Here is a 17,091-nt window from a genome sequence, read left to right on the forward strand (position 1 = left end):
TCTCCCTAATAAGATGGATGAGCTAACGGTGCTAACCAGGCTGCAGAGGGAGTACCGAGAGTGTAGCCTTATGTGCTTCACAGAGACTTGGCTGAATGAACTCTCACCGGACTCACACGTCACTCTGGATGGATTTCAACTTGTGAGAGCGGACAGGAAAGCCAAGGAGAGCGGTAAGAGGAAAGGAGGGGGTATAGCGATGTTTGTGAATGACAGATGGTGTAACCCAGGAAACATCAGGATAAAGGAGCAGTACTGCAGTAAAAAACATTGAACTGCTAGCGGTTAGCATTCGGCCATATTACCTCCTGAGGGAATTCTCGCACGTTATTGCGATAACTGTGTACATCCCCCCGGCGGCCGATGCTGCTGCAGCCTGTGAGCTCTTACACACTACAGTGTCAAAGCTTCAGACATCGCACCCCCAGTCCCTACTACTAATCTCCGGTGACTTCAGTCATGCTTGCCTGTCCTCCACTCTCCCAACCTTCACTCAGTATGTGAAATACCACACCAGAGACAATAGAACTTTGGATTTAATGTATGTGAACACCAAGGACGCATATAGTTCATCACTCCTCCCCCCGCTGGGCCATTCTGACCACTATCTGGTTCACTTGTCCCCTACATACATACCTATAGTGAATAAACAACCACCCACCAAGAGGTATGTAAGGAGCTGGTCTGAGGAGACCAGTATGGCACTGAGGGACTGCTTTGACACCACGGACTGGGATGTGTTGTGTGAACCGCACAGGGATGACATTGATAGCCTGACAACCTGCATCACGGATTACATTAATTTCTGTGTTGAAAACACTGTGCTAGTCAGGAAGGTATGGTGTTTTCCCAACAATAAACCCTGGGTGACCTCTGAACTAAAAGCCCTATTAAACGAGAAGAAGAGGGTTTTTAAATCTGGCAACAAGGAGGAGATGAGGAGAGTGCAGAGGGAGCTGAAGAGGGGGATAAGGAGAGGCAAGGACAGCTACAGGAGGAAGCTGGAGGAGCGCCTCAAGGGGAGCAACACCGGAGAGGTATGGAGAGGCCTGAAAACCATCTCTGGCCACACAAAGGACAGTGGGAGGGGCCCTGTATCTGGGGTCCAGGACTGGGCAAATGAGTTGAATCTTTTTTTCAACAGATTTGACTGTGCCACCCCACCCTCCCCCACTCACCATAGTCCTGACCTGTCTGTGATATCACTCCACCCCCCCACCCTCATAATACCTCTGACACCAACAGCTCCCTCCTCACACCACATCACCCCCTCCGCTCCCTGCCAGACCAATCCACACACTCCACCCCTGACCTCACTTGACAGGAGTCGCACCTCGGCTACACCCATCACCTCTCCATAACAGCTGATCAGGTGTTGAAGGAGCTGAGGAGGATCAAGATGAGGAAAGCTGCTGGCCCTGATGGTATCAACTCCAGACTGCTTAAGGACTGTGCAGATCAGCTCTGTGGGATACTTCTGTACATTTTCAACCTGAGCCTCAGTCTGGAGAGAGTTCCACTTCTGTGGAAAACATCATGTGTGGTTCCAGTTCCCAAGACTGCGCACCCCAGGGAGCTCAACCACTTTAGGCAAGTAGCTTTAACGTCTCACCTGATGAAGATCATGGAGAGGATTGTTCTCTCCCACCTCCGACACCTGGTGAACAGCGAGATGGACCCCCTGCAGTTTGCATATCGACCAGGCATTGGTGTGGATGACGCTGTCATTTACCTGCTACACCGGTCACTTTTACACCTGGAGGGCACTGGGCGCACTGTGAGAGTCATGTTCTTTGACTTCTCCAGTGCTTTCAACACAATCCAGCCATCACTGCTTAGGGGGAAGCTGGAGGGAGCTGGTGTCGACTGCCACCTGGCTGCATGGATCATCGACTACCTCATTAATAGACCACAGTATGTGAGGCTCCGTGAATGTGTGTCTGATGTGGTAGTCTGCAGCACAGGGGCTCCACAGGGTACAGTGCTCTCTCCTTTCCTCTTTGCACTTTACACATCTGACTTCAGCTACAACACAGACAGCTGCCACCTCCAGAAGTTCTCAGATGATACAGCCATCGTTGGACGTGTGTCAGAGGGGGACAATCTGGAGTACAGAGAGGTCATCACCAACTTTGTTGCCTGGTGCAAACTGAAACACCTGCGCATCAACGCCAGCAAGACAAAGGAGGTGGTGATCAATTTCAGAAGGACGGCTCCTCAAATTGCACCAGTGAACATCCAGGGTTTGGACATTGAGATCGTGGAGGAGTACAAATACCTGGGTGTTCACCTCAACAACAAACTGGACTGGACTAACAACACAGATGTCCTGTACAAGAAGGGCCAAAGTCGTCTCCACCTGCTAAGAAGACTGAGGTCTTTTGGTGTGTGCAGGACACTGCTTAGGACTTTTTATGACTCTGTGGTGGCATCAGCGATTTTCTACACTGTGGTCTGCTGGGGCTGTGAAAGTTCAGACAGGGACAGGAAGAAACTTAATAAACTGGTCAGAAGGGCTGGCTCAGTCTTGGACTGTCCTCTGGACTCCATTGAGGAGGTGGGTGAGAGGAGGATGTTAGCCAAGCTGACATCAATCATGGATAACCCCTCTCACCCCCTACATGAGGCTGTGGGGGCTTTAAGCAGCTCTTTTAGTAGTAGACTGCTACACCCATGGTGTAAGAAGGAGAGATACCGCAGGTCATTCATACCTGCTGCTGTCAACAAACTGTATAACACCTTGGAATGTAGCACCAATATATATATATATATATATATATATATATATATATATATATATATATATATATATATATATATACACACACACACACACACACACAGAGTCTACCTGTAATGTGCAATTTTTCCGAGCCTCTCAATAAGGCAATATTACTGTCTGAATGGTTTCTTGTCTAAGTGAGTATATTTGATTTGATATTTGATTTGATATCTGTTCAATGTCTTGATGCCTGTCGCTTGTTTTGTCTGTATGTCTTCTGTCTGTGTGTATACATTTTATATCTGTTCAATGTTTAAGGTTGGTTATGTCTTTATTGTACTTATATGTTGTAGTTGTTCCAAGTCTGACAGTTGGTGAAGACAAATTTCCCTTGAGGGGACAATAAAGATCGATCGATCGATCGATCGATCGATCGATCTATCTATCTATCTATCTATCTATCTATCTATCTATCTATCTATCTATCTATCTATCTATCTATCCTTTTTCACGGTAGATAATGCATATAGCCCTCTGTATTTAATCTTTCATTTGTCTAATTTTTATTTCAGTTTTATTTGTTATCTGAATGACATTTTCTTGCTACTGTAACACGTGAATTTCCCCAGTGTGGGATGAATAAAGTGAATCTAATCTAATCTAATCTAATCTAATCTAATCTAATCTAATCTAATCTAAAAAGAGCATTGCTGCTCATCCGCAGTTTGCTAAAGATCATGTGGACAAGCCAGAAGGCTATTGGAAAAATATTTTGTGGAAGGATGAGACCAAAATAGAACTTTTTGGTTTAAATGAGAAGCATTATGTTTGGAGAAAGGAAAACACTGCATTCCAGCATAAGAACCTTATCCCATCTGTGAAACATGGTGGTGGTAGTATCATGGTTTGGGCATGTTTTGCTGCATCTGGGCCAGGATGGCTTGCCATCATTGATGGAACAATGAACATCTGAATTATACCAGCAAATTCTAAAGGAAAATGTCAGGACATCTGTCCATGAACTGAATCTCAGGAGAAGATGGGTCATGCAGCAAGACAACGACCCTAAGCACACAAGTCGTTCTACCAAAGAATGGTTAAAGAAGAATAAAGTTAATGTTTTGGAATGGCCAAGTCAAAGTCCTGACCTTAATCCAATCGAAATGTTATGGAAGGACCTGAAGCGAGCAATTCATGTGAGGAAACCCACCAACATCCCAGAGTTGAAGCTGTTCTGTATGTAGGAACGGGCTAAAATTTGTTTAACTGGGTTCTCTTTATCTACTTTTAGGACTTGTGTGAAAATCTAATGTTTTAGGTCATATTTATGCAGAAATATAGAAAATTCTAAAGGGTTCACAAACTTTCAAGCACCACTGTATATAGTGTATATAGCTTGCAATATTTATTGTGCAAGGTGGCCCATTTTAGATCGTTCCTTCTGGACTAGACGTGAGCTACTCCGTCATTGACGGTCTCGTTTGTTTTTCAGATTAAAGGTAAAAGTTTAAAGACTAAAGCTATTAACTGAATAATAAAGGTCTGTAAAGGCAATTTTTGAAGAAAATTATTCAGTGAAAAAACTTTTTTTTTTCCCCGACTCAGCCAAAAACTCATTATAAGATGCTGATGAGGTTTTACAAAATGTCAATGTACTTACACAATGAAAGGCTAAATATAATTACCGGCTCAGGTATTCTGTCAGACATGCTTATAAGTTGGAAATAGTAATCTAATATCAGCCTAATTGGACAAAGTAAAATAAATAAAAAAATTTAAATCGTTTGGAAACTCACCATCTTCAGGGTCAATTATCTCCACTGTAGCTGTCTGGGGGAACTCGAGCGCCCCCATTACAGGCTCAGACAGAACAATCTGGAAGGTTTCCAACTGCTCGTACAGGTGGTCACTGAGGATCCGTACCTTCCAGGTGGCAGTGGTCTGGCCTGGGTTGAACTGGACCTGTTTCTGGGCTTTGCCACGAAAATCTTTGTCTTTCTCTGCTGTGCCATCTTTGGTTCCAATACCTTCAGAGTGGGAAGATGTAGATATAGTGGGTACAAATGGGAACGAATACTTGTCAACAGGTTAAAGGTCATTTTTTTGTACATACTGCAAAGAGAAAAGTTTAATAACATCAAAAATTTCACACAAAGGTACCTCTGGCTTGGCAACACTGCCACATTTTGTTTTGTTAAACATCAACCATAAGGACACACATCTGTTATAAAATATTGTTGCATTAATGGAAAAATGGTGATGTCCACTAGAGTGAGGAAGTTGATCAAAATGATCTCTGAAGGCTACAGCTGAGCTTCTGGCCAAACCGCATCTACCCAAAATGAGATGGGCTGTATTTGAATGCAACTGTCCACTGGGGTTTGGTGGACATGTGGACATGGGCAGCTGACAAAGGCTTCATCGTGCCAGCTGGATCATGACAGGGATGCCAAGCTTTCTCTGACAGCTGGCAAGACCATGCACAGCATGGGCACTGTGGTAATTAAAACCAGTTGCCTAGCCTACAGCAGCGGTCACTTGCAAAAACACAAGTACACTTTCACTAGAAAGTAAAATAAACTAAGAGCATATATTAGATATGGGTCTTTCCAGAGCAGAGTAATTCAGAAGAGGGAGAAGAGAGGGTTGCTGGAGAGACAGGAATTTTAGGAGGTGTACTGAAATGCTATTGCACACATGAAGAAGTTGGACTCCTGAAAAAAAGGAGAACCTGTACTTTGAAGAAAAGGGGAAACTGCTTTGATATGGAAAAACAGACACGGGAGAGGGGATGAGTCCTGCCTCTATCTGCCCACGCATGTGCCTGAATGAAATTAAATTAGCCCAACAGGGTCGAAAAAAGTCTCGTCTGTTTGAAGAGAAAGAGGAATTGACTGCTTTCAAATTATATCATCTTCACAACAGGAGAATTTCACAGGAAGCAGCAGGTTGATGAAGGTTTGGAATAAACAATCCTGGTCTCCATTAAGAGCAGACGAGAGAATTGTCAGCAGGTAGAGCTAACCTCACTAGAACGAGGTTGGAGGTCTACCTGCAGAGGTGCTGAAGATTCAGGCCTGCTTCAGAACCAGTTGTTATTTTCTCACAGCTGCATGCCAAGTTTCGGCTCTACATGAGCACCCCAGCTGAAATTTAATGGGGTGCTTGCTCAGACTTTATAAAGAGCCTTCGTCTTTATTTGATCAGTTCATACTTCAGGGGTTAAGACCTTTAATCTCAAACTCTTTCAACTTTGAGTGAATAAACATTCCCATAACTATCACGACTCATTATTCGAAAACTCAGTAAGGATAAAAGAAGTCCTTTTTTCATCCCTGCACTAGAGATTTTAAAAGCAGTCTAGCAAGTCGGTATGCTTTTGATTATCTTTTAAACATTCACTCAATAAAACCAACAACTCAAGCTACGATCACACTACAGCTTGTGATGCTTTGCGATGAGTTATCAATGAAAATGAGGCGTTTTTGTGATGATGCATGGCGATAGACAGGCGAGCTAAAAGTTGTGGTCACACCTGACTGTCACGCCTTCGCACACTTGAGTAGCCATGCTCACTCACAGGACCCAGTCATTATAGGAGACACCTGATGCGGATCTGAGTGCAATTAACACACGCATATAAGGACACAGAAGCTTTGCGAAGTATTATCATTATCACCATCACGTTTGTTTCGAGCCAAGTTTATGACTCTGCTTTCGGTTTCGTTTGTGTTTTGTTATACTGACCTTGCCTCACGTTTCGTTTTTGTAAATATCACGCCTGCTAATAAACGTGTTAGGGTTTTGCTGGGATTCGAACCTGGTTCGTTGGTGTGATAATCCAGCAAACCCCCACTAGGCCACCAGGGGGATGACTCAAATGCAGAGGCGTGAGGCGGAAGTAGAAAAAGAATCAAAAGGTTTATTTAAACTATATACACTATATACAGGGCAAAACAAAAGATAAAAAAAAACCAAAGAGTATAATCCAAAAGAAAAGCAAAGTGCAAAAATACAAAAGCTAAGAAGATCAAAAAAACACAGTACAAAGGAAACTGGAGATAAACATAACAGCACAAAGACTCCGTGACAAGAGGACTGAACTCAGGGGGTATAAATAGACAAACTAATTAAGGACACAGGTGAAGATAATTAGGCAATTAACACAAACACAAAACACAGGAACAGTGGCGGCCTCTAGAGGCCAAAATAAACACGACATGAAAAGGAAATAACAGCGGCCTCTAGAGGCCAAAACAGTCCTAGTCCTAACAAGACCCCCCCCTCTAGGAGCGTCTCCTGACGTTCCCAGGGCGATCCGGATGGGCCGAATGGAAGTCCCGACATAGTTCTTTATCAAGGACATCCCGAGCAGGAACCCAGCAGCGCTCCTCAGGACCATAGCCCTCCCAGTCCACCAGATATTGCAACCCGCCGCGGACCCGGCGGGAGTCAAGCAGGCGATTCACAGTGAACACAGTCTGCCCCTGGAAGATGCGGGGGGGTGGGGGGTTCCTAGGGGCAGGGGCATACGTAGACGTCAGTACGGGCCGTAACAGGGAAACATGGAAAGTGGGGTTGATCCTCAGAGTCCGGGGCAACTGGAGCCGGTAGGAGACAGGGTTCACCCTGCGCACCACCTTGAAGGGGCCAATGTAGCGAGGAGCAAGCTTGCGGTTCTCCACCCGCAGTGGAAGGTCCTTAGTGGACAGCCAAACACGCTGCCCAGGGCGGAAAGCGTGTGCAGGTCTTCTATGGCGGTTGGCCTGAGTCTGGTTGGTTCTGGAGGTCTGTATGAGGGTCTTCCTGACCTTGCTCCAGGTCTTGCGACACCGTCTCACATATTGGTTGACCGAGGGCACCCCCGCGTCCTCCTCCTGGTCCGGGAACAGAGGTGGCTGGAACCCGAATTGGCACTGGAATGGCGACAGCTTGGTGGCCGATGACTGCAGGGTGTTGTGGGCGTACTCCGCCCATGGCAGCCAGGTGCTCCACGATGTCGGGTTATCCATAGCCAGGCCTCGCAGGGTGGTTTCCAGGTCCTGGTTGAGCCTCTCCGTCTGACCATTGGACTGTGGGTGAAACCCAGAGGAGAGGCTGGCAGTGGCTCCGATGACCTTGCAGAACCCGTGCCACACTCGGGAGGAGAACTGGGGCCCTCGGTCTGAGACGATGTCCTGTGGAAGACCAAAGACTCGGAAGACATGATTAAACAAAAGTTTCGCAGTTTCAAGAGCAGAGGGGAGTTTGCACAGTGGTATGAAGCGGCAGGCCTTGGAGAATCTGTCAACTAAGACCAAAATGACCGTGTTACCTTGTGACTCAGGGAGACCCGTGATAAAGTCGACTGCCACGTGGGACCAGGGACGCCGGGGAATGGTCAGAGGATGCAGGAGACCCTGGGGACGCTGTCGTGGGTTCTTGGTTCTGGTGCAAACCTCACAGGACAGGACAAATGACCTTACTTCCTTCTCCATGTTAGGCCACCAGAAGCGTCTTTTCAGGAAGTCCAGGGTCCTCCGAGCTCCCGGGTGGGCGGTGAGAGGGGAAGAGTGACCCCACTGGAGAACCTTGGCCCGGGCTTGATGTGGGACGTACAAGAGGCCTGGTGGCCCCGTCCCAGGACCGGGGTCCTGGCGTTGGGCTCGTCGGACAGCCTCCTCAATACCCCAGCGGACAGGGGCCACAATCCGGGACACAGGGATAATAGGCCCGACTTCATTCTCCCTGTTAGTGGCAGAGAACAGTCTGGACAGTGCGTCAGGTTTGGTGTTCTTGGAGCCGGGGCGGTACGAGAGGGTGAAGTCAAACCGACTGAAAAACAGGGCCCACCTAGCCTGTCGAGGGTTCAGTCTCTTGGCTTGCTGGAGGTACTCCAGGTTCTTGTGGTCAGTCCAAACCAGGAATGGATGTTGTGCTCCCTCCAGCCAGTGCCTCCACTCCTCAAGGGCCAGTTTGACCGCTAGCAGTTCTCGATCCCCCACATCGTACCGGGACTCAGCAGGACTCAGGCGGTGGGAGAAGTAAGCGCAGGGGTGCAGCTTTCCTTCCGAACGTTGAGAGAGCACCGCGCCGACACCACTGTCCGAAGCGTCCACCTCCACGATGAATGGTTGGGAGGTGTCCGGGAGAACCAGAATGGGTGCCGTGCAGAAGCGGTCCTTGAGGTCTTTGAACGCCTTTTCTGCCTGAGGAGACCAGCCATAAGATCCACCTGTCCCTTTGGTGAGGTCTGACATGGGTGCTGCCACAGAACTGAAGTTCCTGATGAACTTGCGGTAGAAGTTAGCGAATCCTAAGAACCGCTGAACCTCCTTAACGGACTTGGGAGTAGGCCAATCCCGGACGGCCAGGGTCTTGGCAGGGTCCATTTGGAGTTGGCCTGTCCGTACAATAAATCCCAGAAAGGAGACCTCGGGAACATGAAATTCGCATTTCTGGGCCTTGGCGAACAGATTGTTCTGTAGCAGCCTCTGGAGAACCTGGCGGACATGGTGGCGGTGCTCCTGCACGGTCTTGGAAAAGATAAGGATGTCGTCGAGGTAGACAAAAACGTATAGGTTAATCATGTCCCTTAAGACGTCGTTGATTAGGGCCTGAAAAACAGCTGGTGCGTTGGTGAGTCCGAAGGGCATCACCTGGTATTCGTAGTGCCCAGACGGGGTGTTAAAGGCAGTCTTCCACTCGTCTCCCTGTCGGATACGGATGAGGTGGTATGCGTTCCGTAGGTCCAACTTGGTGAAGACGGTGGCGCCTTGGAGCAGGTCGAAAGCTGTGGACATCAGCGGAAGGGGATATCGGTTGCGCACAGTGATCTTATTCAGGCCCCTGTAATCAATACATGGTCGGAGCCCCCCATCCTTCTTGCCGACAAAGAAGAAGCCGGCTCCAGCAGGTGAAGTGGAGGGTCGAATAAACCCAGAGACCAGGGCATCTTTGAGGTATTCCTCCATGGCCTTGCGTTCTGGCTGAGAGAGTGAAAACAGTCTGCCACGAGGAGGGGTAGTCCCAGGGAGCAAGTCGATGGCACAGTCGTAGGCCCGGTGCGGAGGAAGAACGGCGGCCCTGCTCTTGCTGAATACCTCCTTGAGATCCCAGTACTCTGTGGGAACTTGAGATAACTCGGTGAGATCAGGGGGCTCGGCAGGAGACACAGGAGAGCTAGAGAGCAGACAAGAGGCATGGCATGCAGGGCCCCATTCCACAACCTGGCTTGTTACCCAGTCTATGCGAGGGTTGTGGCGAGTAAGCCAAGGAAGGCCTAGAATAACTGGGAACTCAGGTGAAGGAATCAGGTGCAGGGATATTTCTTCCTTGTGACCTTGAGACTGGAGGAAAACTGGAGAAGTAACTTGGGTGACTCTTCCATCACCTAACGCTTGGCCATCGAGGGCAGACACAGACAGTGGGACTTCAAGAGGTGCAGTCGGAATATTGATGCTTTGGGCGAAGTGAATATCCATAAAGTTCCCAGCCGCCCCTGAGTCTATCAAAGCTTGACAAGAGTGGACAGACTCACCCCAGGAGATGGAGACCGGGATGTAGATTCCTTGGCCAGGGAGTCCGGGAGAGAGGGTAGGCCCCGTCACAACCCTCCCTCGGCTGGACGGGGCGGTCCTTTTCCCAAGAGTTCGGGACATGATGCTCGGAAGTGACCAGGCTTGCCACAGTAGATGCAGCACTTGTCCCTCCTTCTGCGCTCCCTCTCAGATGCGGAGAGGCGAGTACGACCCACTTGCATGGGTTCTGGACAGTCACTGAAGGAGGTAGATGATCTCCAGGTAGAGGTAGGGAGGCTGGGGGGGCTCAAGGCTTGGTGGCGTTCTCTCATCCTGTTGTCCAGACGAATAGCATGTGAGATGAGGGTTTCGAGGTCACTTGGGCATCCAATAGAGGCCAGACCGTCCTTGATGGGGTCAGACAGACCATGGTGGAAGGCTGACACCAGGGCAGTCTCGTTCCATCCACTTACTGCTGCGAGTGTTCGGAACGAGATGGCGTAATCTGCGACGCTTCCTCCTTGCCGGATGGACATGAACTTTCGGGCTGCGTCGGTACTGATGTCTGCCTGATCGAAGACCCGAAGCATCTCTTCAGAAAACAGCTGGAAATCAAAGCACTCAGGTCCCTGTCTTTGCCAGATAGCAGTAGCCCAGGCTCGCGCCTTACCAGCTAATAAGGTGATCACAAAGGCAATCTTGCGGCGATCCGTAGTGTAGGTGGTAGGCTGAAGCTCAAAGGTGAGTTGACACTGGGTAAGGAACTCTCGGCACTCACTGTGCTTGCCGTCATACCTCTGTGGTGCAGGAAGGCTGGGTTCGCGAGGTGAAGAAAGCAGCATTGCAGGAGGCACTGGAGCAGGAGTGGGAGCTGGATCAGGAGCAGGAACTGGATCAGGAGCAGGAGATGCAGGCAGAGATGTCAGCTGTGCCAGGGTTTTCCCAATTTGCTGAAGCAGTTCCTCGTGGCGAGCGAGGGCCTCACGTTGGCTGGTGAGCGTACGTCCATGAGCGTCCATGGTCGCTCCGAAGCGTGTCAAAGCTGCCATAATTCCCTGAAGGTTGGCCGGGTAGACAGTTGAAGCAGCCTCTGCTGAGTCGGTCATGACGGAGTCTTTCTGTTAGGGTTTTGCTGGGATTCGAACCTGGTTCGTTGGTGTGATAATCCAGCAAACCCCCACTAGGCCACCAGGGGGATGACTCAAATGCAGAGGCGTGAGGCGGAAGTAGAAAAAGAATCAAAAGGTTTATTTAAACTATATACACTATATACAGGGCAAAACAAAAGATAAAAAAAAACCAAAGAGTATAATCCAAAAGAAAAGCAAAGTGCAAAAATACAAAAGCTAAGAAGATCAAAAAAACACAGTACAAAGGAAACTGGAGATAAACATAACAGCACAAAGACTCCGTGACAAGAGGACTGAACTCAGGGGGTATAAATAGACAAACTAATTAAGGACACAGGTGAAGATAATTAGGCAATTAACACAAACACAAAACACAGGAACAGTGGCGGCCTCTAGAGGCCAAAATAAACACGACATGAAAAGGAAATAACAGCGGCCTCTAGAGGCCAAAACAGTCCTAGTCCTAACAAAACGCTCTTCCTGCACTTAAAGCCATCTACCTCAGCATACCTGACAGAATACTTCTATCGTAATACTATGTTTCTATGAAAACGGCATCCTTATATGCACGTACTGATTGCATTCAAATCAGCATCAGGTGTTTTCCAGAACGACTGAGTCCCAAGAGCACGTACAACAAGCTCTGAAGGATCCCTGAACGTAAATGCATTTTTTAAGTCTTGGTGAAAGTTAGGCTATGCTGAGCCGCTGTGTTGATGAGGCTCCTGCAAGCATCAGGGACATGGATTCAAGACAAATACATCTCAAGAGGTGCAATGAAGGTTCCTGAGCTTTGGGAAGTATTCCCAAACCCATCTGTGAGTATTCGCAGCTTAGTTTGCTGATGAAAATCATCACCACAAAATTTCAATGTATGCATTGAATTTTTTTGCGACATTTTCTGCGCAAGGCAGAAAAAACAACTTGCGAAGCTCGGAAAACATTCGCCATGCGTGGCACAATTGGTGGCGATGCTACCAATTTTTCATCACCAAGTATTCGCACCCCATTGCGAGCTGCAGTGTGACCAGGGCCCAACTAAACTCACTGTTGGTTTTGGATGGTGAGAGATTTTTGGTTTCTAAACACAGGAAGTGGTGGCTTCTGGGCTACTGACCAGAAGGTCCTCAGTACTGTCAAGCTGGCACTAGTGGGCCCTTAACCCTGTCTGCTACAAGAGTGATGCATCATGGCAAACCCTGTACTCTGATTCCAACTTCCTAACAAGTAAACAAAAGGATCTCACTGTACCCTATATATCTATTCCACAAAGGTAGTCAGCTACACTATGTCAGTCTCTACATGGAAAACAAAAGCACCCTGTTAGTTCTGTATACAAACTTTAACCCTCTGGTTACAACCTTTAACACTGCTCATCATCAGTGTCGCAGTTCTCAAGATCCAATGAACTCCTGAAATTTTCATCACTGTCCTGAATCATCTGAAGCGCTTCCTGAGCATCAAATCGACATGCCATCACGCAATAAGTTTTACCTCCAAACAGGTAGCCTAAATTATGGCTGACATATTTTATCCTGTTTACGGTGGGTGCTCCCACTGGCTTCAAAACCAAACCAATCGAAACCGAAAGAGTGAAAGTGATTATCAGGCCATTACCATGTGAATAGACTTTTATGAATGTGTAATTGGGCACTCGGCACTCTGACTCAGGTGTGACTAAGGTGACAAGTTTTATGTTTCATCTAATTTAAGTAATTTTAAAAATATAATATTATTTGGCAGTGGGCACATAGGAAAGTGTAAAGCATAAAGTTTGTCAATATGTTTATTATGCTTGTATGATAAAAACCTGAGAAGATATTTATCTAAATACATGACCTACTCATTTTAAACCTGCCAAGCTTCATCGGCAACGCTCTCGACCTCACAGGGTGAAACATTGCAAAGAGCAACAACCCTTAAGAGTGCCAATGGTGCTAATTGGCACTCGCACTTTAAAACAGACCACTCGAAAATTGGAACGTAAATGGCGTCAAACAAAATTGGTAGCGTTCAAATTAGCGTGGAAGGAGAGCTTCCTGAAGTATAGAAAAGCTCTTAGTGCTGCTAGATCAACATATCTCTCCTCTCTAATAGAAGATAACAAAAATAATCCTAGATTCCTATTTAATACTGTAGCAAAATTAACCAGGAATAAGTCCACTATAGACACATGCACACCTGCAGTATGTAGTAGCAACAACTTCATGAATTTTTTTCATGACAAAATTTGAGAATATCCAACAAAAAATTCAAACTATTAATTTAAGGTCAGACAATGTAAGTGACCCTGTAGTTAACAATATAACTGTATCAGATCAGCAATTGGAATGTTTTACTCCCCTTAGAGAAACTGAATTACTTTCATTAATCTCCACATCAAAGGCCTCAACTTGTGTACTAGATCCCTTACCTACACGTCTATTCAAACAGATAATACCTGAAGTAATTGAACTGCTTCTAGAAATAATCAGTTCTTCTCTTAGGATTGGCTATGTACCCAAATCCTTTAAACTAGCAGTTATCAAACCCCTGATTAAAAAACCTGACCTTGATCCCTGTCAGCTGTCCAATTATCGGCCAATATCAAACCTCCCCTTTATCTCCAAGATCCTTGAAAAAGCTGTGGCACAGCAGTTATGCTCATATTTACATAGGAATAACATCCATGAAATGTATCAGTCAGGATTTAGACCTCATCATAGCACAGAGACAGCTCTGGTTAAAGTAGTAAATGACCTACTGTTGGCTTCTGATCAGGGCTGTGTCTCGCTGCTTGTTTTGCTTGACCTTAGTGCAGCATTTGATACCATTGATCATTCCATTCTTCTGGATAGACTAGAAAATGTTGTGGGAGTTAAGGGAACGGCCCTCTCCTGGCTCAGGTCTTATTTAACTGATAGCTATCAGTATGTTGATGTAAATGGTGATTTTTCTAGACATACTGAAGTAAAGTTTGGTGTTCCACAAGGTTCTGTCTTGGGTCCACTGCTTTTTTCTTTATATATGTTACCTCTAGGTGATATTATTCGTAAACATTGTATTTCACTACGTTCAGACTGCAACCTGAAACGACCCATATCCGATTTGTTGTGAAATCCGATTTTTTTGTTAGGCCGTTCACATTACCAATTATATGAGACTTGTATGCGATCTCCAATATGAATGGAAAATGACCCAAAAGTGTCCCGCATGCGCAAATTGACACGTAATAAGCACATCTACGTAATACGTAAACAAAAAAAAAGCGCACTCTTCAAGTTTAATGATTTCTCTTTTTTTGTTTGTTTGTTTAATTATCTGGTTAGTGTTAAAGTGTGAGGTCTCGTGTGTGTTTTTGTTTCTGAACTGAAATGAAAACGTGTAGCCTGGTAACGAGGGTTGACTCCTAAATGTCTCTCTAATTTCTATATAAGTGCACTACATGTTACTAGGAAGTAATGGATTTTTAAACTCTATATAGTGCACTCGAGCTTCAGTAGGCAGTCATTTGGGATACGGCCGCTGTATTACCAAACTCTTAATTCAGGCTTAATAATTTGCACATATTTATTTCGTCATATTAATAAACTTTTTCTACATTTTTATAAATATTTATTTAGATTGTTTATAGCCAGCTGAATTCTGCAACTTCTCTCAGCGCTGGCTCAAGGTGCAGAAACACCAGTGCAGTTTGCTATGGAGATGAGGCGAGACCTGGCGATGTGGTTTTTGTGGCGGCGGCGGAACTCACACAATAATCTGATTAATGTGGGCAGCAGACTAATGAGACCGAAGGTGTCAAATTACTGGAAATTTCCAGAACAATCTTATAATCTTGTAATACAGGATGGTTTAAGTTATAAATCAGTTATAGAAACTGTTTCATTTAATCAGGCTAACAGATCAACATCCAGGTCCCTACCAAATCCACCATTAGCTTGATCAATTCTATAAAAGTCTATTTAAATTCTGAAAACTGTACAAATGTTGTTTTCCACCAAAGAGGCGGGATTAGCCAATGCAGAATAGTGACGTTTGTCTCTTGTTGATGACGTGTAGGTCGCATGAATGCGACTTGTCCGGTCAGACTGCAGTCGCATGTGAAAATATCGGATATGCATCGGAATTAGGACCACATATCCAAGCGGCCTGGGTCGCATGTGAAAAAATCGGATCCGTGTCGTTCAGATTGTCAATAACAAATCGGATACAGGTCGCATATGGGCAAAAAAATTTTAAAAATCGGATATGGGTCGTTTCAGGGTGCAGTCTGAACGTAGTCTTAGGCCCTGTTTACATCATTTCAAATCAGCGGATCATCAGATTAACGTTTTTAAAACGATTCGCGTACACACACAAAATTTCTGTGCCCGCAACAAAACCGTTCCCCGTGCACACAGCAACGCCAATACACGGATACACTAATCACATGACTAATTAGACGGCACGTCACATGATCCCAGTGCATATCGGGCATGCGCAAGTCACTCACCACTTGCAAGTGGAAGGATGTCGTTGTAAAAAATGAAGTATGCCAGTCTGTTATCGGCAGTATTGGTACTACAATGACGCCTTTTTTACACCGTGTATGGCCTTCGTGTTTATGCTAGAAGGATCTAACAGTGTTCGGTACACTCTTCACCTCGCAGAACGGCCGTTTTTTGCGATTACAACAAGACTATTTAGTGCTACGGTAACCAACACACTTCCTGTATTGCTCATTCACTTAATGACTTCCTCAACACACTTCCTGTATTGCTCATTCACATGACCAACGTGGCATGACCAACGCCAGCGAATCAGGAAGGTGGATGTCACAGTGACGTTGTCCAATGACGACGTCAGCTAGAGCTCAGCACTGCGTATCCTCGTTCCTCAATGTTTACACAGCACCGGATCAGATACGTACTGGGTTGAATACGTGGGCCCTGGCGGATTCAAACTGTTCTGCCTGTGGAGTCGTTTTCCGGCGTTTTAATGTGCACGGACAGTGCATCTGCAACGAAAACGATACGGATACGGTCTAATGTAAACACCACCTTAGTTTCCACTGTTATGCTGATGACACACAGTTGTATGTTTTTACAAAACCAGATGAGAGACACCAGCTTAATAGAACTGAGGAATGTGTAAAGGACATTAGACACTGGATGCTTATTAACTTCCTTCTGCTTAACTCTGACAAGACTGAAGTACTTGTACGAGGACCACATGCAGCTAGAAGTAAGTTTTCTGATTACATAGTAACTCTGGATGGCCTTTCTGTTTCTTCACGTGCAGCAGTAAAAGACCTCGGAGTGATTATTGACCCCAGTCTTTCATTCAAAACTCATATTGATAACATTACCTGGATAGCGTTCTTTCATCTCAGAAAAACTGCTAAGATAAGAAATTTAATGTCACTACATGACGCAGAAAAACTAGTTCATGCTTTCGTTACCTCCAGGTTGGATTATTGTAGTGCCTTACTGTCTGGATGTTCCAATAAGTGCATAAACAAGCTCCAGTTAGTTCAAAATGCAACAGCAAGAGTCCTTACTAGAACTAGAAAATATGACCACATCACCCCTGTCTTATCCACACTGTACTGGCTCCCAATCAAATTTCGTATTGATTATAAAATACTACTATTGACCTTCAAAGCACTGAATGGTCTCGCACCACAGTACCTGAGCAAACTTCTGGTCCTTTATGACCTGCCATGCCTACTTAGATCAAAAGGTGCAGGCTATCTGCTGGTATGTCGTATATTGAAGGC

At 46.0% G+C, this 17,091-nt stretch overlaps 1 protein-coding gene across 1 annotated transcript in view; it reads right to left on the bottom strand.

The window, feature by feature from the left end:
* Positions 1-17,091, bottom strand: part of frem2b (FRAS1 related extracellular matrix 2b) — a 302,533-nt gene that overhangs the window by 140,081 nt on the left and 145,361 nt on the right. The window contains exon 4 of the mRNA XM_060897720.1: positions 4,519-4,749. Coding sequence (XP_060753703.1) covers positions 4,519-4,749 — 231 coding nt within the window. The remainder of the gene's footprint in view (positions 1-4,518; positions 4,750-17,091) is intronic.

The sequence above is a fragment of the Neoarius graeffei genome, chromosome 17 (assembly GCF_027579695.1).
Source record: "Neoarius graeffei isolate fNeoGra1 chromosome 17, fNeoGra1.pri, whole genome shotgun sequence".
NCBI lineage: Eukaryota > Metazoa > Chordata > Actinopteri > Siluriformes > Ariidae > Neoarius > Neoarius graeffei.